This window comes from Staurois parvus, unplaced genomic scaffold, assembly GCF_062004578.1.
Source record: "Staurois parvus isolate SC_StPar_1 unplaced genomic scaffold, SC_StPar_1.0 ptg000299l, whole genome shotgun sequence".
Lineage (NCBI taxonomy): Eukaryota > Metazoa > Chordata > Amphibia > Anura > Ranidae > Staurois > Staurois parvus.
Genome location: NW_028318095.1, coordinates 17,451,404 through 17,479,337, shown reverse-complemented (window position 1 = coordinate 17,479,337; position 27,934 = coordinate 17,451,404). Strand labels below are relative to the sequence as shown.

At 40.5% G+C, this 27,934-nt stretch overlaps 1 protein-coding gene across 5 annotated transcripts in view; it reads right to left on the bottom strand.

The window, feature by feature from the left end:
• Positions 1–1,189: 1,189 nt before the first annotated feature.
• The window catches only part of GLRA2 (glycine receptor alpha 2), a 266,331-nt gene continuing 239,586 nt past the window's right edge, over positions 1,190–27,934 (bottom strand). For all 5 annotated transcript variants that reach the window (XM_089682971.1, XM_089682973.1, XM_089682970.1 and 2 more), the window contains one exon: positions 1,190–6,695. In XM_089682971.1, the coding sequence (XP_089539097.1) occupies positions 6,417–6,695 (279 nt within the window). In that variant the 3' untranslated portion in view covers positions 1,190–6,416. The remainder of the gene's footprint in view (positions 6,696–27,934) is intronic.

Sequence of the window (27,934 nt, the reverse complement as noted above, 5' to 3'; positions counted from 1 at the left end):
GATCAGCACAGGGCCAATCAGCACTGTCCAGACAGAGATCAGGGGTCCTGCATCCTCCTAGAGCAGAATGAAAACTCATCCTGCAAGATTTAACCAGTGCACAGCTGGACACTGATAGAAGTCACAAGACTGCTCTAACTGCTGATGAGAAAAGTTATTTAGCAGTTTATATTTACTAAAATAATTGCATTTACATGTTTTCTGTACTGTGGGAGGCCAGACATAGTGAATGCAGGGTTATGGGTTCAGTAACACTTTAAAACATTTTTTTCACTTTGAGCAATGACAAATGACTGCCCCTTTAAAAATTTTACTTTTTGACATTTTTTTCACTTATTCATGTCCCTCAGGGCAGTACCCAAGTCCCCATTCCTCTTTCATGGCCAATAACTTGCATATAAGCCTTCAAAATGGGCACTTTTGAATTTACAAGTTTGAGTCCCATAGACTTGAATTAGGTTTGCAGTCGAACATTCAAACATAATGAATGTAGGCGCATCATTATTGATAAATAAAGCCTTGTGTTTTAAGATTTAATAGAAAAGTATGTTTTTTTTTAAATCATACTTACCTAGGTGTTCCCCCCAGCTATAAGTATGATAACACAGCGATCACATGACTGCTGATCGCTGAGTTCTCCCCTCCAATCTGAGCAGAGAGCGGCAACTGTCAGAAGAGCTTTGGCTGTACTCCTTTCATGTCAGTATACTGTGATTGCACAGTTCTTAAATTGTTTGATTGATTGCTAGTACATGCTACATGTGTAGGTTGCACCATAGAGTGCCAATTGTTCCATTTATTATCAATCAATATCTACTATTAATCACTAGCTCCCTCTCTCTCTTGGATTACTACCTATGCAAGGTAGAAGTAAGTCAATAGCCGCTTTCATTTTATGAAATGACCCACTCCTTTGTAACGCAGGACAGGTACTTCAATGATTCATTATTAGTCAATTTTTGGAAGTGAAAAATATCAAAACTCCAGTAGTTTAGTATTGAAATATATTCACTACTACTTGATTCTAACTTGCTGGGATTAAATCATGACCTCTCTCTTTTGATCATAAAAATGAACATTTATATTCAATAGGTTGTGTGAGAACAGGAAAAAATATAGTATTTCATTAGAGTGTTAATTATGATACCTACCAAATGATTTCTAGTCTATAAAGAAACACAAAAATCACTTGTTTTACCACACTGAGTTTATTGAAAGGGAACAAATATTGATTTCTTTTCTTAAGTAAAATGCTTTACAGAACGTGTAAAAGTTTAACTCCATGGTTACATTGCACATTTTTTTTCATAAGTAAAAATACCTTTTGTTTCTTTTCTTTTATACTTAAAATATGTATCAAGGACCTGAACCGCATAGGTAGTTAACCAAATATTAATATCAGGATATGAAAACCGCAGTAAAAGATTAAAATTCTTAGGTTAATCATCAGTGATATTTGAAATGCCAGCCATTTTGAGAAAGGTATAAATTGGAGGCCTGTAAACAAGGTTGACGCTCTAAAATACTATCCGCTGCAGCAGTGTCAGACGTGGGCAACTTTTCCCACCGTGGAACTCCAAATCTCATTATGCTCTGCCAATCTACTAGCTGGCAAGGTATTCTGGGAAATAGAGAAGGAGGGTGTGGGGTTGCCCAACCCTGAGCTACATTGATGGCAGTGATAATTTTTCACTGAGCTGCACCAATACAGAAACCAGCGACAAAAAATTCTGTGGAACATTTAGCAAAATCGCGTACAATACAATTTGGCACTAGGTTCATTTAAAAACAGTAGTCAATATTTTACATATATCAAGCACACTCTCAGGTAAATAAAAACAGTTAAAAAAAATCAAATTTTGGGGCAAATCATTTTTTTCTTTTTTTCTAGTGTTGACCCTAAATAAACCACATAGAACACAAAGATAAATCCAAATATTACAGTATAGTAGAATAAAACAAGTTTGTTTTGTAAATTCACATTCGCACAAGATATTAAGAGGTCAGCCCACCCAAAAGCGACATTATCAGTTATAGTGAATCTTGGTGCACTGATTCTTACATATTTTGGGGACTGTAGTTGAAAGATCTCACTGTCATAGATCCTAGCTGTGTTCCCATCCATCTTGGTGATTTTGGCATATCCACTCATTTTTTGGATACTCTTGCTTTCCTGTTCAATTCTCAACTATAGAAAAATAAACTGTAAAAACAGCAAGGAGAGTAGGGACCCTTGCAGTGCCCGTGCTAAGTGTGCAGGATTGGAAACTCAAGTGCAGAGATCTCATCACCACAATTACCAGGAAACATATCAAGCCGTCAGTTAATTATACTCTTCAGTATCTGTCAGAGACTCAATAATCATTTTTGGGTGGGCTGATCCTTTAAAATATACATTTTTTCAATATATTGACTTATATATTTGTGTATAAATCATTTTAAACACAAAGGAACCCCATGGTGCAACACTAGTTACTAACACTGTGATGGAATGTTCTGTAGCTCAGAAGATATCTTTCAGATACATTAAAAAGGCATCAATTCCTTTAAAATTTAAAAAATTTTGGTCCTTACCTAAAACATACCATGATTGTATTACTTGTATCAAAATGGCGACCTTTTAAGTTAATATTCAATGGCATGATAAAATGGATCTTTTTTTTTTATTTGTTCATTGTGAGTTGTATTAACGCTGTTGTGGCAGTGCTGGCTAAATTGGACCCATTTACTATATAGAGCTTATTTAATCACAGAGTGCAAATAGCACAGACAGAGTGACTCACAACAGCCAGTCAGAATTCTTCTTTCACCCATCAAAATGCAGAGCTGAAATAATAATCCGATTGGCTGTTGTGAGGCGTAACACATTTTTGCTGATTGCACAATGACAAAAAAGCAGAACTTCACCCTAAAGTTAAAAAAGTGGTATTGGGTGGTGTACAATAGTCTAGGTAAATAAACAAAAGTCAAGTCTATCCAAAATGATTTGATTGATTTGATCAACCGCTGACTTCCTAAAGTGTATGTAAACCTTAAACTTTTAATGAGAGAAACAAATTTTGCTTATCATGCAATTCTTAAGTATTTTGTGCTTTGTTTTCAAATAATTTCTTGTTTATCCTGCCTGTACTAGTTTTGTCTCCTCTTTTTATGACAAGATGACAACTGTCCCTTAGCTGCTTCCTAAGCAGGAGCAACATTGTCACCCTGGGGTTGTATTGTATTTTTGCAGAGCATGGTGGGCTGTGCTACAGCAATTCAGCACCTCCCACCTAGGGGCTTAATTCATTATTGACTGCTTGTCCCAAGCCTATCGTTTGCCTGTGTACCTAGACCAGTGCCGAGACAAGGTCATATGCCGCCCAGGGCAAAGATGCTAAACTGGCCACCCCCATTCCTGGTGTGCAAGTGTAGGGGCTCCTATGCCGAGCCGCCACTCGCTTGACAAAATCACTGTCACTGTCACTACTGCTGTCAGTCTTGTCACAGAAGGAAAGCGCCCTCATCCTTACAGTAAACCATTGCGCCCAGGGCAGCTTCCCATCCTGCCCACCACTTGTCTCTGACCTAGACCTGCTCTATGTCATGGCTTGAACTCCTGGTAACATAGTAGGAACGGAGACAGGACCTGCAAGTTTGTCACATCTGTGATTCACAACTGTGCTCTTTGGGGAAGTGCTATGTATGCTAGAAAATGTAGAATAGACGAACCAGGCCCATCACAGAAAGGAAACATTAACTATAGAATATATTCACGTAGCAGCCAGTGGTTGACTGAATGTTCAAGGAATAAGAACAAAATATGTTTGCCAAATATCATATACATATATATATCTATATACAGTATATGGGGTGAGAACTACTCTACAAGGTTGAATGTAAGAGTTTAGGTATATATTGAAATTCTTAGAAGCTTCTCTTGTTTGGAGAGCCTGTCTTGTGTCTTACTACAGCCGCAGATTGGCAAATCTGCCAAGGTTTAATTTACCAACCGCAACTTTAAGGCAAATCCTGTTGAAACCTAGGTGTGTGTGGGGGAGGAGAAGCCTTGCTGCCAAAAAAAAAGAAAATGAAGCCTGTTTATTTTATAACCACTTTCCGACTCCACTATAGCAGAAATACTGCTACAGGGTGGCACGGTTGCGCAAAATCATGTATATATACTTGATTTTGCATTTCTGTGTAGGCCTATCCACACCACCATTCGCGGCTGTCAACCACCGGGTCCTGCCCGGTAATTACTCACCAGTGCCCAGTGATTTATGACAATTACCGATGGGGAGGAGGACTGTTTTGTTTACTAACAGTCCTCCTCCCTGCCAGCTCTGGCACACTGCACAGCTATCCAGAGCAATGGGCTTACAGTGAAGCACACAGACACCACCCCCTAGTAAAACACTCCCTGCACACAGTTAATCCTTTGATCACCCCTCATGTTAACCCCTTCTTGCCCAGTACCGTTAGTACAGTGTCAGTGCTTTTTTAGCACTGATAACTGTATTGGTGTCACTGGGGATGTCAGTGACACCAACTCAGTTCTCCCCAGTGTCAGAATGTCTGCTGCAGTCCTGCTTTAAGTCACTGATCGCCGCTATTACTAGTTAAAAAAAAAATTCCAGTATCTATACCTCCATTTGTAAACGCTATAACCTTCACGTAAACCAATTAATTTACACGTATTGGGATTTTTTTTGGCAAAGACATGTAGCAAAATACAATTTGGCCTAAATTTATAATGAAATTTAATTTTTAAAATATTTTTGCTGGACATGTTTAATAGAAAAAAGTCAAATATATATATATTTTTTCAAAATTGTAATTTTTTTTTTGTAGCAAAAAAAAAATGCACAGGCAATCAGATACCACCAAAAGAAAGCTCAATTTGTGGGGAAAAAATGGCGCAAATTTTATTTGGGTGCAGCATTGCATGACCACGCAATTGTTAGTTAAAGTATTGCAGCGCTGTAACGCAAACAATGGCCTGGTCAGGAAGGAGGGTAAATCCTCAGGAGGCAAGTGGTTAAAGGGAAACCATGCAGAAACAACAACAAAAAAGTATACCATGGGTAAGACAGCTTTTAACCTCAAATCAACCACAACATAAAATTAAAGAGAATAGCACCAAATGGTAAGAACAAAAAGGAGCAAAATAATGGATTACCCAAAGAGCTAGGGTCAGTTAGGACACCGTACTTTATCTTTTCCTATGCCGTTGTCAGGTTTCCTTAATCTTTCTCTACAACAGCTTCTAAAACACATACACTATGGCTGCTCTGTGCCCCTATTTTATTAGTGAGGGGATTGACATATGCAAAAGCCCCCTTTTTGGCCCTTTAAATCCTACTTGCCATAGTTCAGTAACCATGGAGGAGGTTATGGTAAAAAGTTCTACCAGGTTAATTTGCCTAAAAACTCATCCCTGGGCACTAACCCTTAATGAAGTCCTACTAGAAATTTCTTTCCCTAGTAACTTTAATGCTTGACATATTGTAAATGTGAGCAAGATAGTGGTTAAGTGGTAGTGGTTAACCAGGGGTCCTAGTGTGCAGTCCGACACAGACACAACCTGTGCTGGATCAGAGAAAGAGCTCTCCAATCAGCAGGGACCATGAGCTTCCCCAATTGCAGAGCCATAGGTCTAACCCAAGAATTTGACTTGCCCTGTTTTTTAAAGAAAATGGACTGGAAGACTTTTTAACACCTTTTGTTTATGTAACTGGAATGTATTAAGCCAATTTAAGTTAAAAGTTCAATTGGACATTACAATTCTGTGTTCAGGTTATCATTGCCTCTTTAGGAAGTCAGCGGGGGATTGAATCTGCCAACATGTTTTGAGCAAACTCACCTATGAAAAAATTGTTTGCTAACACTTGGGGGGTATTTTTTATCCAATCTTCTTGATTCCAGGGCCTTTCAGTTTTTCAGCAATGTATATAATACTGTATTCAAACAGGAAATTGTGATTTCCCTCCCTGTGTACTTTTAAGTGAATGTGACAGGTACTCTTGCCTTGTGTTGTTTTTTTTTTAAACAAGTTCTGTGGAGTCTGTACACAGTAGCATTGAACTGAAGGCTTCACAATCTTGAGAATCACACATCCCATTGCTTGAACATCACCCAGCTATACATTTTCAAATTTTGGGAGAAATCCTTTCTTTAATAAGCCTGAGAGTTTTTTTTTTTTATAAATTCTGGAAAAGTAAACTTAGGACAATGTTCAGAAAAAGAATCATCTTACTCCTTCAGAATAAATAGTTTTCTTCTTTTCTTCTTGAAAGTCTTTGTTCCTGCTTTTTGTTTTTCTAGAGTAGAACAGTAGGTGGATAGAAAACCAGTCTCTAAATTAACAGAGGCTTTCCCACTGTCTATGTACATGTACACTTTGGCATTGAGTTCCCCAGAAATAAAGAGGTGGCTTACTTCTTGTGTACATCTTCATGCCGTATGATTTTGTATGTTATCCAGTAAAAGATGTTAAAAATAAGGAATGCCAGGGGAAAGGCAGCACGAGATATCGTATCAATCCGTTTTGCTCGGTCAACAAACTTCTTTTTGATGGATTCTGCATCTTTTGGAGGAGCAGGGGGTAATACAGGTGGAGCTGTCTTAACGGCTGTGCCATCTTTGACTTGCAGGCAATGACCCATTCCATATCCGCTGAAGTTGAATCTGCTCTCACGGACTACATCTTCTTCCTGAAAATAGATAATAAGCTATGAAAACGTTTCTGTTTTTGTATTTCAGAAGCATATGTGAATGCACCCAGATTAACATAAATACAAATATTGTTTTTAACTGTTTTAAAATCATTTTAATGCATTTTATTTTTATACAGAAATCTGTTTTCTTTCTTTCTCCATCAGCTGCTTGACTGGAAGACTTTCCATACTCTTCCTCTACACCACATGATAACATCCTCAGTTTTAGTGTCACCCATTTCTATCCGGACACTTTGCATTCTCCTTACCTGGGCTGATGAAGAAATGTATCAATGACCTGTATCCTCTTTTGTATCTTTTGTCTTCAACCCTCTCTCTCACCTGCAGTAACCTATTCACCTTGTCCTCTCTGTCCCTATCTACAACCTTTTCCCCGAAGAAGATCTGTCAATGTTCAAAGGATGTCTACTGCAGACATAGGACATTGCTCCGAACTTGAAGTAGGAGCTTAAATGATGGCTACTCTGGTTAAAGTTGAACTATACTGCACCTGAGCACCACAAACCCAAGAACACTATTTATTTCATTTTTAATATTTAAAGCAAACTCGCCCACTCCTCCATGTTTCTGTGCTTTATTTGGCTGAACCCCCCCCAGCATTTCTGGCCATGGCCATCTTGAGAAGGGCAGATGATTCATGTAGCATTTACTTCCTGGTATCCATTTGTTCTTAGCTCAGTCATGCAGGCAGGAGGGTGCTTAGCTGAGAACCACCCTTCCCTCCTGAAGACTCCTGGGATGTATAACATAATTCTGGCCCAGGCCTTGAAATATGTTTAGGCCTTAAAAAAGTTTAAAACAAATAAATATTATATACTTTCATATCTATTTACGAATGCTAGCAGGCATTACAAATAGTAAATGTTGATTTGGAGAGTGAAGTTCCACTTTAAACTGATATTAAAAGCAAGCTTTCTGTATTAAAATAACAAGCATGTCGTATGCGATGGTTTTACACAGAGTAGCCCCAATCCCCCTGCTCAGTTCCCCCAGACCAAGCAGTTTGCTCTGAGGGCACCCAGACAGATTCGCTCCCAAGCCATTGCTCTGTGTGTCCATTCAGACACAGAGCCGCAGCTCTGCTCTGCTCCCCCCCTCTCCTGATTGGCTCACTGGCTGTGATTGACAGCAATGGCTCCCACTGCTGTCTCAGCCAATGAGGAGGCAAAGTCCTTGGAGAGCCAAGACTCTTGTAAACATCGCTGGATCATGATGTAAGAATGGGGGGGGGGGACTGGGCTGACTGCTGCACAGAAAGTTTTTTACCTTCATGCATAGAATGAATGAAGGTAAAAAAAACTTAAACCTTTGCAACCACTTTAAGGAAGGTGTAGCCACAGATTACAGCATTGGATGTATACAAACTGCATTAATTCAGCAAAATTATGAATTTAAAATAGATAGGTCCAAAAGAGAATCTACCCTCTTTAAACAAATAGTCTACCTACTGTATATGTGCAACAACAAAATATTCCCCATATAGTTATATACGTAAACTTTCACCAAATCATAAAGTCCAGTGTCTCAGTGATCCAAACCAAATCATAAAAGTCCAGTGTCTCGATAAAAAAAAAAAAAAAAAGGTAGAACTAAAAGAGATGTATTTCTTGCAGTGTTGATTGTTGTGACAAACCTCAAAAATAAAGAAACTCACAATAGTGCATTACCGTAACATAATCAGAAAAAAAAAAAAAAAAAAAATTATATATATATATAAATATATACACCTATATATACGCATGCATGCACACACAGATGTGTATCATAAAATTGTGCAACATTAGGTGATATAAAATAGTGAAACACTTGTGAAAACCTTCCAAAAACGGTAGTAAAGCACTCGTGCTCAAAAATTATAAAATCCTGAAGTGATCCACTCAGTGAGATTCCTACCCACACGTGACACTTCTAGTGAGTAAGGCCAATATACCCTTACCAACAGTAGAAAGAACCCACGCCTTAATCATATAATATGTAGAAATCCTCCAAAGGAACTTTATCCTCCTCTCCTCCTTCACTTTATGTTAGGGTAATGTTATAATGCCATCCACATTCACAGGTCTATGAAGCATAACGTACCTCCATATATATTCAGAATAGTATCATTTTAATGAATCTGCTTGCATTTAAAATTAAAAGTTAGCGATTTGGACAAACCCCACTATGTGGGGATTACCAGGCAGTTCCCACAGTTTCCCAGGCAGTCCACACACGAGTATCCAGCGATTCCCCAACAAAGATGGCCGCTGTAACACTTCCGGTTCCTGCTCCTTGCGTATGACGTCACTTCCTCTTGACGCGTTTCGTCACATCCGGGACTTAATCATAAGAGAGAGAGACGTCCTGACACTTGTGGTATTGACTCTATAGAAGCTCACTGGAGAGGGAGTGATAAAATTTTATCACAAAACGAAACATTCTGGATATTCCAATTAAGAACACTTAGACCTAGAGGATTAAATGTGGATCTAGACCTTAATTGTTTTATTTATAATTTTTAAATGTTCTGTTGTAATTTTATTTTATTTTAGTTTTTAATTATATATATTTTAAAATAAATATTCTCCTAACTTTTTTAGGTTAAAAAAGAATATAATTGATATTTAAAATTAATTATAACTTTATGTGCAATTTAGTAGGATATTTATATTGTAGATGAGATGGTAATATTTTTCATGACCAGCAGGGGGTGTTAAGGGAGTAGCTATTAGTCTAGATATAGCTTAGTATATGAGATGTCTGTCAGGTTATACATAAAGTAGGGGATATTAAATAAAATAATGTTTTTATTAATGTTTTAATTCATTAGTTGTATTCAATGTGTAATCATGATTAGTTAATATATACATTAATGTAATTTTCTGAATTTGGATTATTGAAATAGCCGTTATATTGTATGCGGTCCCACTAGATATGCTCCTAGTTTTTGATTGTATAGGGAGCTCATTTCCTGTGAGTAGGCTGTGCGGTTTAGTAAGGGCGATGTGTCCCTGTTCCAATATGGCGATCGGAGTATCGTTAGTTAATGGAGGAGCGGTATTTATTGCGGCCAGGTGTCAGGACGTCTCTCTCTCTTATGATTAAGTCCCGGATGTGACGAAACGCGTCAAGAGGAAGTGACGTCATACGCAAGGAGCAGGAACCGGAAGTGTTACAGCGGCCATCTTTGTTGGGGAATTGCTGGATACTCGTGTGTGGACTGCCTGGGAAACTGTGGGAACTGCCTGGTAATCCCCACATAGTGGGGTTTGTCCAAATCGCTAACTTTTAATTTTAAATGCAAGCAGATTCATTAAAATGATACTATTCTGAATATATATGGAGGTACGTTATGCTTCATAGACCTGTGAATGTGGATGGCATTATAACATTACCCTAACATAAAGTGAAGGAGGAGAGGAGGATAAAGTTCCTTTGGAGGATTTCTACATATTATATGATTAAGGCGTGGGTTCTTTCTACTGTTGGTAAGGGTATATTGGCCTTACTCACTAGAAGTGTCACGTGTGGGTAGGAATCTCACTGAGTGGATCACTTCAGGATTTTATAATTTTTGAGCACGAGTGCTTTACTACCGTTTTTGGAAGGTTTTCACAAGTGTTTCACTATTTTATATCACCTAATGTTGCACAATTTTATGATACACATCTGTGTGTGCATGCATGCGTATATATAGGTGTATATATTTATATATATATAATTTTTTTTTTTTTTCTGATTATGTTACGGTAATGCACTATTGTGAGTTTCTTTATTTTTGAGGTTTGTCACAACAATCAACACTGCAAGAAATACATCTCTTTTAGTTCTACCATTTTTTTTTTTTTTTTATCGAGACACTGGACTTTTATGATTTGGTTTGGATCACTGAGACACTGGACTTTATGATTTGGTGATAGTTTACGTATATAACTATATGGGGAAAATTTTGTTGTTGCACATATAGGTAGACTATTTGTTTAAAGAGGGTAGATTCTCTTTTGGACCTATCTATTTTGAGTTTAAGCTTTCAGGGGTTGAAAGCTTTTTTCCAATTTGGAATTAGTGTAGGTGTAAGGGTGTTTTTGGATATCATCTTCACATTGTATTTATAAAAATTATGAATTTACTGGTTTTGTGATCCTAATGGTTTTCAATTAGACAATGGCAATGCATGCAAAATCTCCTTTCAACCATCCCTGATCCCATCTATGCACAAACTGAACATCTCTGCTAGTATTTTTTGACTCTGTATAAACATCAAGGTACCCCTACTTGTTCATGCCTTATTTTGTTATATTATGCATGCTGTACTTTCTTGTTAGTAGTGCTACACTGTGATCAGTGCAAGTGTGTGGGTCAGCTCAGACTCATAATGATTTGTCGAAGACATAATTCACTCTCCAGCTGCTTTCAACCATAGCTCTTCAGTTTATCAATCGTCCAGTAAGGTTGTTGGTGGCACTTTCTGACATAGAGACAACTACAAATTTGCATTAAAAGTAGTATTAAACTGTCTGTCCAGTAATCCCTACAGAAACTAGAAATATGTATTCATTGTAATTAAATACACTACATAACAGTTGTGTTCAAAATAATAGCAGTCAGACATCACTAACCTGATCAATCACTGTTTTTGGTAGAAATTATATTTCTACATGGCAAATAATTTACTAGCAGGTGTAGTAGAGTAATAGAAATCCAACAGACCCAACAGTCATGACATGCATGTTGCTGATTCTGTGTAATTGAATCACTAATTGAAAGGGGCATGTTCAAAATAATAGCAGTTTGGAGTTCTATTAGTGAGGTCATTCATTCTTTGAAAAACAGGTGGCAATTATTGCCCTTATTTAAGGAAGGGAGGCAGCAAATGTTGTACATGCTGGTTACAGTGCATTTCTCTTTGAAATTCTGAGTAAAATGGGTCGTTCCAGACATTGTTCAGAAGAACAGCGTACCTTGATTAAAAAGTTGATTGGAGAGGGTAAAACATATAAAGTGCAGAAAATGATAGGCTGCTCAGCTAAAATGATCGCAAAAGCTTTAAAATGGCAACCAAAACCTGAAAGAAGTAGAAGAAAGCGAAAAACTACCATTCGATTGGATAGAAGAATAGCAAGGACTCAGCCAACAATCAGCTCCAGGAAGATCAAAGAAGGTCTAAAGTTACCTGTGAGTACTGTTACAATTAGAAGACGCCTATGTGAAGCCAAGCTATCTGCAAGAAGCCCCCGCAAAGTCCCACTGTTGAAAAAAAGACACGTTCTGAAGAGGTTACAATTTGCCAAAGAGCACATTGACTGGCCTAAAGAGAAATGGCGCAACATTTTGTGGACTGATGAAAGTAAGATTGTTCTTTTTGGGTCTAGTGGCTGGAGACAGTTTGTCAGACGACCCCCAAACACTGAATTCAAGCCACAGTACACTGTGAAGACAGTGAAGCATGGTTGCGCAAGCATCATGATATGGGGATGTTTCTCATACTACGGTGTTGGGCCTATTTATCGCATACCAGGGATCATGGATCAGTTTGAATACATCAGAATACTTGAAGAGGTCATGCTGCCTTATGCTGAAGAGGAAATGCCCTTGAAATGGGTGTTCTGACAAGGCAACGACCCCAAACACACCAGTAAACGTGCAACATCTTGGTTCCAGACCAACAAGATTGATGTTATGTGTTGGCCAGCCCAATCCCCAGATCTTAATCCAATAGAAAACTTGTGGGGTAACCTCAAAAATGCAGTTTCTGAGGCAAAACCAAGAAATAGAGAAGAACTGTGGAATGTAGTCCAATCATCCTGGGCTGGAATACCTGTTCACAGGTGCCAGAAGTTGATTGACTCCATGCAACACAGATGTACAGCAGTTCTCAGAAACAGTGCTTATACAACGAAATATTAATTAAGTGATTCAAAGGAAAGCAAAATCTTCAAACATTTTTCAGTTTATATAGTGAATGTTTGAGTTTGTAAAGAGGCATACAAACACTGCTATTTTTTTGAACAGTCTAATATTCACTTTTCTTCAATTTTTTTAGAGGGACAACACAAATTTGATATATTTTGCTTCATGTTTTGATTTGGAATAGAATGTGTAGTGTTCCCAATGCATTTGTGTTTATGGAAATAAAAGTTATTAGAAGGATTTTGAGCTTTATTCACTTTTTTCAACATACTGCTATTATTTTGAACACAGCTGTAGGTATTATCTATTTTTTATGCTTAATACATTTTTTAGCCTTGATACACAAGGGTTAAAGGCTATAACATTCAGTAAAACCCAAACCAGTCAGTGAGAGAAGAGCAGCCTAAGTGGAACCCTAGGGGGCTGGGTATTGTGAAATTGTGATTGCAGTTGGCTGAATAAGAAATAAACAGCAGGGAGGTTAGAGAGTGATAAACAGAGTACAGAGAATGTGATGGAAGGGAAAATGGTTTAGTAACTACACAGGAACACGAGATGGATTGTTTTACTGCCCCAGAGATCTTCCCTAATCTGATAAAGGAAGGCAGTACCGATTTGCTATGTAAGATGGCCAGCCATTATCAAGTATTGTCATTAGTATTGCCATTGATTATTTGTCTACCTTGAACATTACAATTGTCCAGAGGAGCCTAAGACACTAATAACATGACCATAATGTGTGTTAATAAACATTAAATAGGTGTAATAGTAATACCAATGATATTGCAGTTCACATAGCTTACAACTCCATGTTTCTATGTAACACATATTTACCAGTATGGACATAGAGACAAGTACAGTACATGCATTTGTAATTAGACAGATTTAAAATGCATATCATTTAGTAGTAAAAAAAAATCTGTGCTGTTTAAAATACATGGAGGCTTCCATTATTGACCCTTATGAAAATACTGTCTAGTTCTGTCTGGCTTCAAAACTTTTTGACACACTGATCTGGAACCGACAAGCAAATCAAGACAACAGACAAGCAACTCACATTGAAGTTAGAGGTCCTAGTCTCTACACTTGGATCAGGTCAAAAAACGTTGTGAAGGAAATGGGGAGATTTACTAAAACTGAGCACACAGAATCTGATGCGGCTGTGCATAGGAACTAGAGATGAGCGAATTATTCAAAAATTCAATTCGGCTGATTCGCCGAATTTGCGGGAGAAATTCGATTCGATGCGAATTTATTCGCTGCAAATTTAACTTATTAAAAGGGTTTCTAGGCTTCAGAGAGCCTTTATATTAGTGCAGAACACTGTACCTTTAATTTAAATGCCCTTGGAGTCTGCTGGGGAAGAGAAATAATACTGTCAGTCAGTATGACATGCAGATGAGTGCCGTCGATCTTAGAATCACCGCACACTTCACTCATTTGGGCAGTCACGGGGCACGACGAAGAAGAAGAAGAAGAAGAAGAAGAATGAAAAGAAGAAGAAGAAGAATGAAAAGAAGAAGAATGAAAAGAAGAATGAAAAGAAGAAGAATGAAAAGAAGAAGAATGAAAAGAAGAAGAAGAAGAATGAAAAGAAGAAGAATGAAAAGAAGAAGAATGAAAAGAAGAATGAGAAGAAGAATGAAAAGAAGAATGAGAAGAATGAAAAGAAGAATAAAAAGAAGAAGAAGAAGAATGAAAAGAAGAAGAAGAAGAAGAATGAAAAGAAGAATGAAAAGAAGAAGAAGAAGAATGAAAAGAAGAATGAAAAGAAGAAGAAGAATGAAAAGAAGAAGAAGAAGAATGAAAAGAAGAATGAAAAGAAGAAGAAGAATGAAAAGAAGAAGAAGAAGAAGAATGAAAAGAAGAAGAAGAAGAATGAAAAGAAGAAGAATGAAAAGAATAATGAAAAGAAGAAGAAGAAGAATGAAAAGAAGAATGAAAAGAAGAAGAAGAAGAAGAATGAAAAGAAGAAGAAGAATGAAAAGAAGAAGAAGAAGAAGAATGAAAAGAAGAAGAAGAATGAAAAGAAGAATGAAAAGAAGAAGAAGAAGAATGAAAAGAAGAAGAAGAAGAATGAAAAGAAGAATGAAAAGACGAAGAAGAAGAATGAAAAGAAGAAGAAGAATGAAAAGAAGAAGAAGAAGAATGAAAAGAAGAATGAAAAGAAGAAGAAGAAGAATGAAAAGAAGAAGAAGAATGAAAAGAAGAATGAGAAGAAGAATGAAAAGAAGAATGAGAAGAATGAAAAGAAGAATGAAAAGAAGAAGAAGAAGAATGAAAAGAAGAAGAAGAAGAATGAAAAGAAGAATGAAAAGAAGAAGAAGAAGAATGAAAAGAAGAAGAATGAAAAGAAGAAGAAGAAGAATGAAAAGAAGAATGAGAAGAAGAATGAAAAGAAGAATGAAAAGAAGAATGAGAAGAATGAAAAGAAGAATGAAAAGAAGAAGAAGAAGAATGAAAAGAAGAAGAAGAAGAATGAAAAGAAGAATGAAAAGAAGAAGAAGAATGAAAAGAAGAAGAAGAAGAATGAAAAGAAGAATGAAAAGAAGAAGAAGAAGAATGAAAAGAAGAAGAATGAAAAGAAGAATGAGAAGAAGAATGAAAAGAAGAATGAAAAGAAGAAGAAGAAGAATGAAAAGAAGAAGAAGAAGAAGAAGAATGAAAAGAAGAATGAAAAGAAGAATGAGAAGAATGAAAAGAAGAATGAAAAGAAGAAGAAGAAGAATGAAAAGAAGAATGAAAAGAAGAAGAATGAAAAGAAGAAGAAGAAGAATGAAAAGAAGAATGAAAAGAAGAAGAAGAATGAAAAGAAGAAGAATGAAAAGAAGAAGAAGAATGAAAAGAAGAAGAATTCCAGTACAGCAAAAAGTGTATCTGCAGAGAGCTCCGCTATTTCTGACAGTTCTCTGACAGTTCCTTCACATTTACAGCGGTTGAAACATTGTATCTATTTATTTCCGAATAAAAACATCTGTATCCTAAATGGAAACAAATAGATACAATGTTTCAACCGCTGTAAATGTGAAGGAACTGTCAGAGAACTGTCAGAAATAGCGGAGCTCTCTGCAGTGACACTTTTTGCCGGCTGATCGGGAAAAATTTGATTCGTGCATCCGAAGTTTGCTAAAATTCGGATTCGGTGCGAATCCAATTTTTCCTAATATTCGAAACGAATTCCACTTCGCCAAGTTCGATTCGCTCATCTCTAATAGGAACCAATCAACTTTTACGTTTTATTGTCAAAGCTTAATTATACAAGCTAAAGTAAAATATGATTGGTTACTATGCACAGCTGCACCAGATTCTATGTGCACCAGTTTTAGTAAATCTCCCCCCAAAGGCTCAGTATGGCAACCAGAGGGCTAACCCCCTCAGTACTGTATAGTGCAGCTTTTCTTTAATTGATGTAAACCCTGTAAATATGTGTAAAGGCATATAAACTGATGCAGATAAGCTATGTTACCACTTGGTAATGTAAGTAAACCCACATAGAACAAGGTGCAAAAATGCATACTTCAGTCAACATGCTTTTACATGTGGGGAAAACGCCATGTGTATGGGGGGGAGGTACTGAAGAACTGAAAGTTGATGGTCTGACCCACCCAGGTAGTTTAGTGCTCCCCAGTCAGACCTGATGGCAGGGAGACAGCAGACGGTGACGGCAGGGAAAGAATGTGTGCGCCACACGGTACCACGGGTATCACATGTCCGTGCTTTCTTATTGTAAAGTCCAATTAAAAATTTACCACAAGTATTTTTGCATGGCATCAGTTTTCCTCGCCTCCACTTTATTATGCAGCATGGTTTATGTAACTCGAGATTTAACTTCAGCTATAGAAAGAGTAGAGGTTTTCAAGGCCGTACCAAATGTGTGCTTAGCAGCTCTAAGCATGTGAGTCATTTATTTAAATTGCATCTTAAATGGGTTGGGAGGTTTCAAACAAAGAAGGGAGTATTCGGCTTTGAAGGGTACACACTGTCCCATCACCATAGTCAGTATGGAGAATACCGCTGACCAAAAGCGCTGAACCAGCGAGCAGGTCTACCATACATGGGAGAAGGTTCCTAGTTGCCCACCTTCAAGGAATCATGTAGGGGGTTAACCAGGTACAAATTTAGCTATGCAGACAGGAACCATATACCATCATGACTTTGTAAATCGCTTTTACAGCTAGTGTATTATATAAGTTTTATTTGTTTTTATTTAATTTTTTTTATAAATGATCTCCTCCATATTTAAATAATTTTTGGAGGGATATGAAGAAATATAAGGAAAGAAATAACGATTAATTATTTGAAGTGAATATTATATCGCTATAAGAAAATAATGTATAATAACAAAAAACTATGACAACCATTTTTTTAAGTTGCCGGGACCTCTAAATCAACAACTAGGACTAAAAAAAAATTATTTCATGGAAATTCATATTCTTATATTATCCTGCAATAAACCATGTAAATCATTCTAATTAAAATGTCAGCAGTAGAAAACACATCTGATGTAGAAGCTCCAGGCTGTCATAATGACTGTCCAAGCCCTTCGTATTAAACACCTTACGGGGGTAAAACTTAATTATAATCTTTTGTCAAAGATACAGTAGACCCAATTTATTAATATGTATGCCATTTTCTGAATCTCATTAAACATAATAGACTTGAGGCTACAGGAAAGAGGAGCTTTCATTCCAAACAACGATTGACTTTTTTGTTCTGTGTTTGAACAGTGCCTGCACTGGGGGAAAAGCATACAAAAATATGTCTAATGGAGCAACACATTCTAATACAAATACAAATGAATTCAGGATTAATGCCAGCAGTGAATTATTTTTCTATTCACATATCAGTGACACCCACAAAAAGAGGATCTGCACATGTAACAGCAAAGGACAGGTGGATCTTCTTTCAAGGTCCTGGCCCCTTCTGATCCCATGTTAGAAGTCTCTGATAATGCAGGGTAGACTATTCTCGAGAGGTCTTCAAGGTCCTGGGCTTTACTGATCCTGTGTGAAAACTCTCTGATAATATAGGATAGAATATTCACAAGAGGTCTTGAAAGTCTTGTCCTCTTCAGATTCTGTGATAGAACTCTCTGATAATGAAGGGTAGACTATTTCTTGGAGGTCTTCAAGGTCCTGACCTCTCTTCATCCTATGCTAGAACTCTGATAATGGAGAGTACACTATTCCTTAGGGGACTTCAAGGTCTTCGCCTCATTAACTATTTGCCAGAATTCTCAGATAATGGAGAGTATTCTATAGTTAAAGTGCAACAGTCTGGGGCATATGCAATTATACTGGTTGATTATTGGAGACTACTGTAAATACTTCAAGGGACTGGGTAAGCTTGAAAGATTCCTGTGTTTCTTACTTGTCTCTACCAAATAAGGCATATATAAACATATACAAATCATATATAAAGATAATTGTGGTTACGGCTAACTAAAAGCATGGATACATTTCTCATTAGGATTTGTGGCCATTGCCCACCAAATTTTTAGAACTGTAGAAGAAAAAATAAAATTACCTGCTGCTGACAGCCGCCTACCCTTTCTCTTTTTTAGCAATAGAGAACTTCATACAGTCTTTTAACACTCGTTCTCTTTTCTTAGAAACACTAGTCCCCCTTTCTCCTCAGGCTACTATAGAGCAAACTCCATGCATGGCTCTAATTGCTGCTTGCCCTGTTCTGTTGAGAGCACCATGTCTTATTGAGATTGCTGTTGGCTGTAATCAGGGAAGCTTTCTGCTTGCATTGCAGCTCAGAAAGTTTAATCCTGGTAGCACTTATACAAGTTCAGTAAATTCACTGCATGAGCTGTTATTTTACCAGTATCTTACAGAAGCACAGGCTTCCCTAGTGTGAAAAGAGGAGGCCACAATCACATGTTGCAGTTGTACAAGGAAGTCCACCGCTGCACCACCATATTATGGCTACTGGTTGCACTTTGAACTTGGGCAAAGGGAAAATCAACTGAGCACCTGATCATTCATCAGGTATTGCATCAAGTGGATACCCAGTGGGACAGCAGGCCAATAAGAACCACTGGTTGTATCCAGGAGGAGAAGTATATTTGTCACAGATTTAGGCAGTAATCTGAATATTTTTTCTTTTTCTTTGATTTACTGAAGGATTTGAACTGTTGAACTGGCTGAAGAAGGTCTGATTATTCTGGGCTCTATAAAAATTTCAGACTGCTTAGGGATTTTGCTCCACCCTGGAACCAGTTCCTGAGCCTGTCTGACTGGGGAGCACTAAACTACTGGTGTGGTGAAAGATCACTTATGTTCAGTAAGACACAGTCTGTGTTGCAAGGACTTTGTTCTGCAGAGAGTTAGACTCTTGGGAAGCAGAATGTTGCTCCAAGGAACCTGTGTATTATACATATAGCACCAAGGATTTATTGTTTTCTTTTTGTTTTACTGTTATTGGCTGTACATATTATATATAGTGTTTGTAAATAAATTGCATGTATGTTTCACTGCTGTTTGCTGTGCCTGTTTAAAGGATGTTTGCCAAGGAGAACATGTTACATGTTTTTAGGCTGGAACATGTAATATGTCCCCACTTCTGCAGCCGCTCCCCGATTGAGCTGGGAATCTTCTCTCTGAACTCGCAGTCAAATTTTAAAAAAGCGTCTATGCTGGGCTCTGCCTGCCCGGCTGCATCATTTATTCACAGAGTTCTATGAGTGGAAAATCTACAACTACCATCAGCCTTTGTGGCTGATGGCTTGTAGTTTTCAATGAACTACCAGAGCACTGGTGAGTGCTCCAGGTAGTTCATTGATGGTTTCTGCCATTGTGTAACTGCCTGCCCATATGAGGTACAAGCGGACTCTTACACTGAGAGTCTGCTGGAGCCATGTATTGCACCCTCAATCAGCAATGCTTTACAGGTTCCTGATAAAAAAGCATAATAAATGCACATTTTTTTTACATTCAAAAAGGTGACTTTATCCTTAAAAGTGTTGTGAACTCATTCAGGGAATCATGAACACCCTGCTGCTGAGCTAAGTCAATGTTTGGTACTTGCACTGTTTGCATTTAAAAAATACATGTAATAATTTTATTTAATCAATACATTTTTATTGAGGTTTTAAGGCAAGGTCAAAACAGTCCACTTTACAACAATACAATTATACATGTCATGCCTTCAGCATATGTTTATACCATGTTCATTGTTAGTGTATTATGCTATGGAATGTAAGGTAAATTGTAATATCTCCATCTAGTGGCTCTTTTGTATAATTACAGTTTTTTATAGATTATTTTCTGTAGTTACACATATTTTTGCTTAAAAGCCACCGTAATTTTTCCATCATCCTATGGTCTTCACCATGAGGTCTTAGAGTCATTTCCTAGCAGCCATCTTACATCTCCTCCAGAGGACTCCACACTTATTCAGCTGCAGTTCTGTCGTCAGCCTATCGGAAACATCGCCGGTATGTTTAAAACCTATCTCTAGTTAGACTAATGTGTCAGGACCATATATTTTGTATATTGTATACATTGATTGAATGTTATTTCTTTCATTTGTAGTTTTACTCTAACTTCCCTGCAATAAAAGTTGAAAAGAGGATCTAGCGCCTGAATCAATGAGTTTTTAAGGGAGAAGGGTTATCTTTCTGTCCAATTATACCTCAGCCACCTATAGTGAGGGCAGAACAGTAAAACAGCGGCTCCAAACAGGCTTGGACACAGAAGGCCAGCAAAACAGTGGCACCAAACAGGCTTACACACTGAAAGCCAGTGAAACAACAGCCTTTAACAGGCTTCCACAATGCAAGACATCATGTCAGAAAAAAAGTCAGAGCCATTAAAGACAAGGTCCCAAGTCTCGGTTAGCTCCAGGAGCTCAAAGAGGTCACTGAGCAGTGACATAGTCGCTATTGCCCACGCAAAAGCAGAAGCTGCAAAGGTAAAGGCTGCCTTTGGCGAAAAAGAGATGCAGATGAAACTAGAGAAGCTACGCATAGAAGCTGTGTTAGAGAAATTGGCTGCAGAGAAGGAAGCAGCGGCAGCAGTAGCTGAGGCAGACATCTTAGAAGAACTTGCAAACCCCACCAGTGAGAGACTCAGCAACATACTTGAGATTAAACCTGATCATCATGACAATTTGCAGCATACTACAGACTATGTGCTGCAACATGCCAAGACAAATGATTGCTCGCATTCAGCTCCAAGAGCAGAGTCGCCTCCTGCAGTCCATACACCCTACATCAAGATAGAAAATAATCCCATACTGGGTGAGCCTTCAGTGAAACCTGCATCTAAGCTATCAAACCCCTATGATACAGTTGCCCACTTCAGAAAGGAAGGTTCGTGGGGTAGAAATCACAGCGACAGCATTACTGATGACCACAAATACCCAAGTCCTTCGCACAACAGAACACCTCCATACTACTCACACAAAGATGAAGGTATGTTGGATTTCCTCAAGTTCTTTGCACGCCGTGAGCTGTTGACAAAAGGACTCACAAGGTTTAATGACCGACCTGAAGGCTATAGAGCATGGCGATCGTCCTTTAGAAATTCAATAAAAGATCTAGATCTATCTGCAAGTGAGGAAACCGATTTCTTAGTCAAATGGCTGGGGAATGAGTCAGCAGAACATGCAAGAAGAATCAGAGATATCAATGTTAACTTTCCAAGTAGAGGACTGAGCATGATATTGGAGAGAATTGAGTGTTACGGTTCCCCAGAAGCCATAGAAAATTCACTCTTCAAAAGAATAGAGGACTTCCCCAAGATTCCTAACAAAGGCTTCCAGAAGCTGAGAGAGTTAAGCGGCCTGATGACAGAGCTCCAAGTAGCCAAGGAAGAAGGAGATTTGCCAGGCCTTGCCTAGTAGATACAGCCCAAGTGTTAATTGCATCGTGCAAAAACTGCCTTACAGCCTTCAAGACACAAGCCAGGTGTGAGTGCAGGAGCGTAGGTGCAGCAGCAAGCAGGTGTGGCGGCAGTCAGAGTGTGGGTTTTGGGACCGCGCACCGGTGCGTGGATACGGTGGCTGACAGGTATGGCGGTGATCTGGATGCAGGCCAGATGCAAAACAGAGGGTACAGCGGCAGGTAGTATGATAGCCTGACGTGAGCGCTTACTGCGCATGCACAAGCTTTCTGCGCTACTGTGCATGCGCGGCCACATGCTCCCGCGCCTGTGCACTCGCACCACCGTGACCCGAGGGGATACATCACCTTCGCACCGCTGCATGGCGACAGGATCCCTGACAGTGCCCCCTCCTTAAGGGCCATCTTTTCTGGATGCCTGCGTTTAAATGCTTTGATAAACTATTTGGCATGGATGTTAGACTCTGGCTCCCAAGAATTATCTTCAGGGCCATACCCTTTCCATTTAATTAAGTATTGAAGTTGGTTCCTCCTCTTCCTGCAATTAATAATGGTTTCAACTTCATATTCCTCTTCACCGTTGACGATTACTGGTTCAGGTGGCCCCGATTCCCGACCTAGGAAGGGGTTAGAGGGTGCAATCTTGAGTAGCGACACATGGAATATGGGATGAATCTTCAGGGAATCTGGTAATATGAACTCATATGCTACATCATTGATTCTCCTCTTTACGGGAAAAGGACCCACGAATTTTGGGCCTAGCTTCTTCGAGGGACAGGTTAATCTTAAATTGGTTGTTGACAGCCATACCTCTTGTCCCGGTTCCAGGATCAGTTCTCCTCTCCTCTTTCTATCAAAGAACTTCTTAGTATCCAGCTGAGCCTTTGAGATTGTTTCCTGTAGTATTTTGTTATTCCGCTGTAGGAATTCAAAGATATCCTGGACTGCTGGGATTGCTGATTCTGGTATTGAATTGGAAATAGATGCAGGGTGATATCCATAGTTCGAAAAGAAGGGAGATTGTCTTGTGGCCGAGTGTCTTGAGTTAATATAGGCGAATTACGCCAAGGGTAAAAGTGATACCCAGTCATCCTGAGAGAAGGATGTAAAATATCGAATATATTGTTCCAAGGTTTGATTGGTTCTCTCTGTCTGGCTGTTCATCTGGGGGTGATAGGCGGAAGAGAGCGAGAGTCCCACTCTCAATTGCTCACAAAGGGCTCTCCAGAATTTGAGATTATCATCAATGTAATTTTTTAGTGCCTCCAACTCACGCTCAGATAGTGGGAAGATCCGACTGAAAGGGATCTCAGCTCCAGGTAGTAGCTCTATCGGGCAATCGTAAGGCCTGTGAGGTGGAAGGCTGTCTGCACCACGTTTGCTGAAGACGTCTAGGAAGTCGTGGTATGCTGCCGGAACTAGCTGACCTACTAGCAAGATGTTAGACAGTTCATTGAGAGAGACGTTTATGTAGATGATGGCCTGAAGTCACTTCCATTGCCTGAGGCTGCAATCAGTCTACTTAAGAGGACCCAAAGCACACTTGCCTGTTCAAACCTTAGGTTGCATAAGATAGCTTCAAACAGCAAGGCTGTTATGGAGGCCTTCCCTTCTCAAGATCACGCCAGTGATTTGAAAGACCTAGACTTGGCAACAGATGCTACCCATGTAGCGCAGCCTAGGACTCAATTGGGATTTCAAGTCTGACACCCTCACCTCCCAGATCGACCAGGAGCCAAAGCCTTTCACAAAGTGAGGTGTCTTGTCTACCATAAACAGTCTGTATGACCCACTAGGGTTTGCAGCACCTGTGACTGTCCAAAGTAAGATTCTGCTCAGAGATCTTGCTGCAGACACATGTGATTGGGATTCTCCACTTCCTCCAGAGAAAGAGACATTATGGGTAGCATGGAGAGACTCTTTAAAGGCATTATTTAGCCTACACATACATAGGCCATATGCTCACATTTTCCCTGCAGAAGTTCAATCTAGAAATCTGTGTGTATTCTGTGATGCTTCAGTAAAAGCAATAGCCGCAGTAGCCTATCTTAAGCTTACCTTAAGTCAGTGGACGTCAAGGGTCAAGTCCATTTTGGATTTGTAATGAGTAAAACCAAGCTAGCGCCATGTCCGGAAACCACCATTCCAAGATTAGAACTTTGTGCTGCTGTTCTAGCAGTGGAGCTAACAGAACTGATTATGTCTGAAGCAGATGTAGAACTTTAAGACACAGAGTTTTATACATACAGCAAAGTAGTGCTGGGTTACATTTACAATTAGAGCAATAGAGCAAGAGATTCTATGTCTATGTACATAACAGAGTCCTTCGGATCAGGAAGTCTACACAGCCTACCCGGTGGCATTATGTATCAACTGATCATAATCCAGCAGATCATGCTACAAGGGGTGTGCCAGCACATATGTACTGAAAAGGGCACATATGTTCTGTTGGAGCCTGAATCTGATGCAGAAATTCGCCCTCAGGTCTCAGCACTCCACACAACAGTTTCTAACAAATTGTTGGGATCCAAGCGCTTTCATAGATTCTCCACTTGGAAGTCTCTATACAGAGCTATAGCTTGCTTAATTCACATTGCCAGATCTTTTAAAGCCACACCTACAGGATCTAGACATTGCAAAGGTTGGCATTGTTTTTGCAAGGCATACACAGTGGATGAGCTCACACAGGCTAAAAATGTTATCATCCATTGTGTCCAACAAAAGACTTATGCACTAACACTAGAATCCCTTCAAAATCACAAGAATGTTCCAAAAGAATGTCCTCTAAAGAAACTTGATACCTTTGTAGACTGTAAAGGACTGTTGAAAGTCGGAGGGCGCATTTCCAACGCAAGACTTGAAAGTGTTGAAAGCAATCCAGTAGTGATCCCAAGTCACCATATTGCTTCACTGCTTGTGGAACATTACCACTAGAGATGAGCGAATTATTCAAAAATTCGGTTCGGCTGATTCGCCGAATTCGCCGAATAAATTCGCTTCGAGCTGAATATATTCGCTGCGAATTTAACTTATAAAAAGGGTGTTTCTAGGCTTCAGAGAGCCTTTATATTAGTGCAGAACACTGTACCTTTAATTTAAATGCCCTTGGAGTCTGCTGGGGAAGAGAAATAATACTGTCAGTCAGTATGACATGCAGATGAGTGCCGTCGATCTTAGAATCACCGCACACTTCACTCATTTGGGCAGTCACGGGGCCAAAACCAGAGTGTGGAGCCACAGTGTGGCGGTGGAGGCAGCAGCAATGGGAGGCCATACAGCACCCTATGACAAAATAGAAACCACCAGCAGTGTGAGGAGACCTGAAAGTGGCACATGGCAGAGTGTGGCGATGGAGACAGCAGCAATGGGAGGCCGTACAGGGACCCATGACACACTCTGGACCTGGCAGCAGCATGAGGAGGCGGTACAGGGGCCCATGACAGATTACGGGCCTGGCAGCAGCATGAGGAGTCGGTACGGGGGCCCATGGCAGATTACCGGCCTGGCAGCAGCATGAGGAGGTGGTACAGGGGCCCATGGCAGAGTGGCGGAGCGTAAGCAGCTAAAATTGAAGGCCATACAGAGGCCTATGTTAAAAAGTCCCCCCAGCAGCAGAGTGGGGAGACGACTATCAAGAGTCCAATGGCAGAGTGGCGGAGCAGAAGCAGCTTCAATTGAAGGCCATACACAGGCCTAGGTTTAAAAGTCCCTCACAGTTAATTCCAATAACGAACTCTACTCCTCCGTGCAATCTACTTACGAGACCCTGGGCAGGTCTGGGTCCAATTTGTGGTAGAGACTGGTTTTGTTCAGCCATGCTTGAGCGAGTAATAACAGGTCTGTGCTGCCCTTTGGTGTCTGGCTTAATGCGCACAACACTGAACGTCCCAGCGTTTGTCAACGATTTGCCGTTAAGTGATGCAAACCCGCTGAACCACGTTCATGAGGAGCCAGTACAGGGGGCTATGAATCAGTATGGACCTGGCAGCAGCGTGAGCAGACGACAGAGGCACATGGCGCAGGGTGGCGGTGTAGGCAGCATTATTCTGAAGCCATACACAGGCCTAGGTTAAAAAGCGGAAGCCGTCAGCAGCGTGAGCAGACGACAGAGACACATGGCGCAGGGTGGCGGTGGATGCAGCAGTATTCGGAAGCCAAACACAGGCCTCGGTTAAAAAGCGGAAGCCGTCAGCAGCGTGAGCAGATGACAGAGGCACATGGCGCAGGGTGGCGGTGGAGGCAGCAGCAATGGAAGGCCATACAGCACCCTATCACAAAATGGAACCCACCAACAGTGTAAGGAGACCTGAAAGTGGCACATGGCAGAGTCTGGCGATGAAGTCAGCAGCAATGGGAGGCCGTACAGGGACCCATGACACACTCTGGACCTGGCAGCAGCAAGAGGAGGCGGTACAGGGGCCCATGGCAGAGTGGCGAAGCGTAAGCAGCTTAAATTGAAGGCCATACAGAGGCCTATGTTAAAAAGTCCCCCCAGCAGCAGTGTGGGGAGGCGACTATCAAGAGTCCAATGGCAGAGTGGCGGAGCAGAAGCAGCTTCAATTGAAGGCCATACACAGGCCTAGGTTAAAAAGTCCCCCCAGCAGCAGCGTGGGGAGACGACTATCAAGAGTCCAATGGCAGAGTGGCGGAGCGGAAGCAGCTTCAATTGAAGGCCATACACAGGCCTAGGTTAAAAAGTCCCCCCAGCAGCAGTGTGGGGAGACGACTATCAAGAGTCCAATGGCTGAGTGGCGATCCGGGAAGTCAGCGTTGTGATTGCAGATGCAATGCAGAGATTCTATGAGGTGATGCCGTGGGTGCGAAGAAGATCATATACCGTCGTACTTCCATCCATAAGACGGAACAACCTGCGAACCGGGAGCTTTATTGCCCTGACCCGCTGAGCAGCTTCTGGGATACCCAAGAGGCCCATGGCAGAGTGGCGGAGCGTAAGCAGCTTCAATTAAAGGCCATACAGAGGCCTATGTTAAAAAGTCCCCCCAGCAGCAGCGTGGGGAGACGACTATCAAGAGTCCAATGGCAGAGTGGCGGAGCGGAAGCAGCTTCAATTGAAGGCCATACACAGGCCTAGGTTAAAAAGTCCCCCCAGCAGCAGTGTGGGGAGACGACTATCAAGAGTCCAATGGCTGAGTGGCGATCCGGGAAGTCAGCGTTGTGATTGCAGATGCAATGCAGAAATTTTATGAGGTAATGCCGTGGGTGCGAAGAAGATCATATACCGTCGTACTTCCATCCATAAGACGGAACAACCTGCGAACCGGGAGCTTTATTGCCCTGACCCGCTGAGCAGCTTCTGGGATACCCAAGAGTTTGGCTTCTGTGGGGAATATGGTTGAAAACTGAAACTTAAAGGCATGTTGACGGAAGGGCACCAGTGTCAGTGCTCCGGAGGGAATATAGCTTCAAAGCTGACACTTAAAGGTATATCGACGGTCAGAGACCACAGGAAGTGGAGCTTGCGTCTTAAATCGACTGAATGTGGCAGACGTGAAACGTCTACGGGCCGTATATGAAACGGGTTGTTCCTCTTTCTGGAATAAGTGTTGGAAATGGCCACTCTTTTTGGTGTGGCGTTTTGTCTATTTAATTCCGATAACGGACTCTACTCCTCCGTGCAATCTAGTTACGAGACCCTGGGCAGGTCTGGGTCCAATTTGTGGTAGAGACTGGTTTTGTTCAGCCATGCTTGAGCGAGTAATAACAGGTCTGTGCTGCCCTTTGGTGTCTGGCTTAATGCGCACAACACTGAACGTCCCAGCATTTGTCAACGATTTGCCGTTAAGTGATGCAAACCCGCTGAACCACGTTCATGAGGAGCCGGTACAGGGGGCCATGAATCAGTATGGACCTGGCAGCAGTGTGAGGAGACCCGAAAGTGGCACATGGCGCAGGGTGGCGGTGGAGGCAGCAGTATTCGGAAGACATACACAGGACTAGTTTAAAAAGCGGAAGTCGTCAGCAGCGTGAGCAGACGACAGAGGCACATGGCGCAGGGTGGCGGTGGAGGCAGCAGTATTCGGAAGCCATACACAGGCCTAGGTTAAAAAGCGGAAGCCGTCAGCAGCGTGAGCAGACGACAGAGGCACATGGCGCAGGGTGGCGGTGGAGGCAGCAGTATTCGGAAGCCATACACAGGCCTAGGTTTAAAACTGGAACCCAGCAGCGTGAGCAGACGACAAAGACGCACATGGCAGAGGATGGATCTGGCAGCAGTATGAGAAGGCGGTACAGGGGCCCGTGGCACAGTGTGGTGATGGGGGCTACAGCAACTGGATGCCAGAAAGTAGCCGATAGGGCTATATACTGCATGGAATTATAAAGTTGTAAAGACAGCGGCCTATAAGGCTATACACACTATAACAATCATGACTTGATTGACCATTGGCCTATAAGGCTATACACAGCATGAATATCATGACTTATTCTGAGAGTGGTTTGGAAGGCTATATACAAA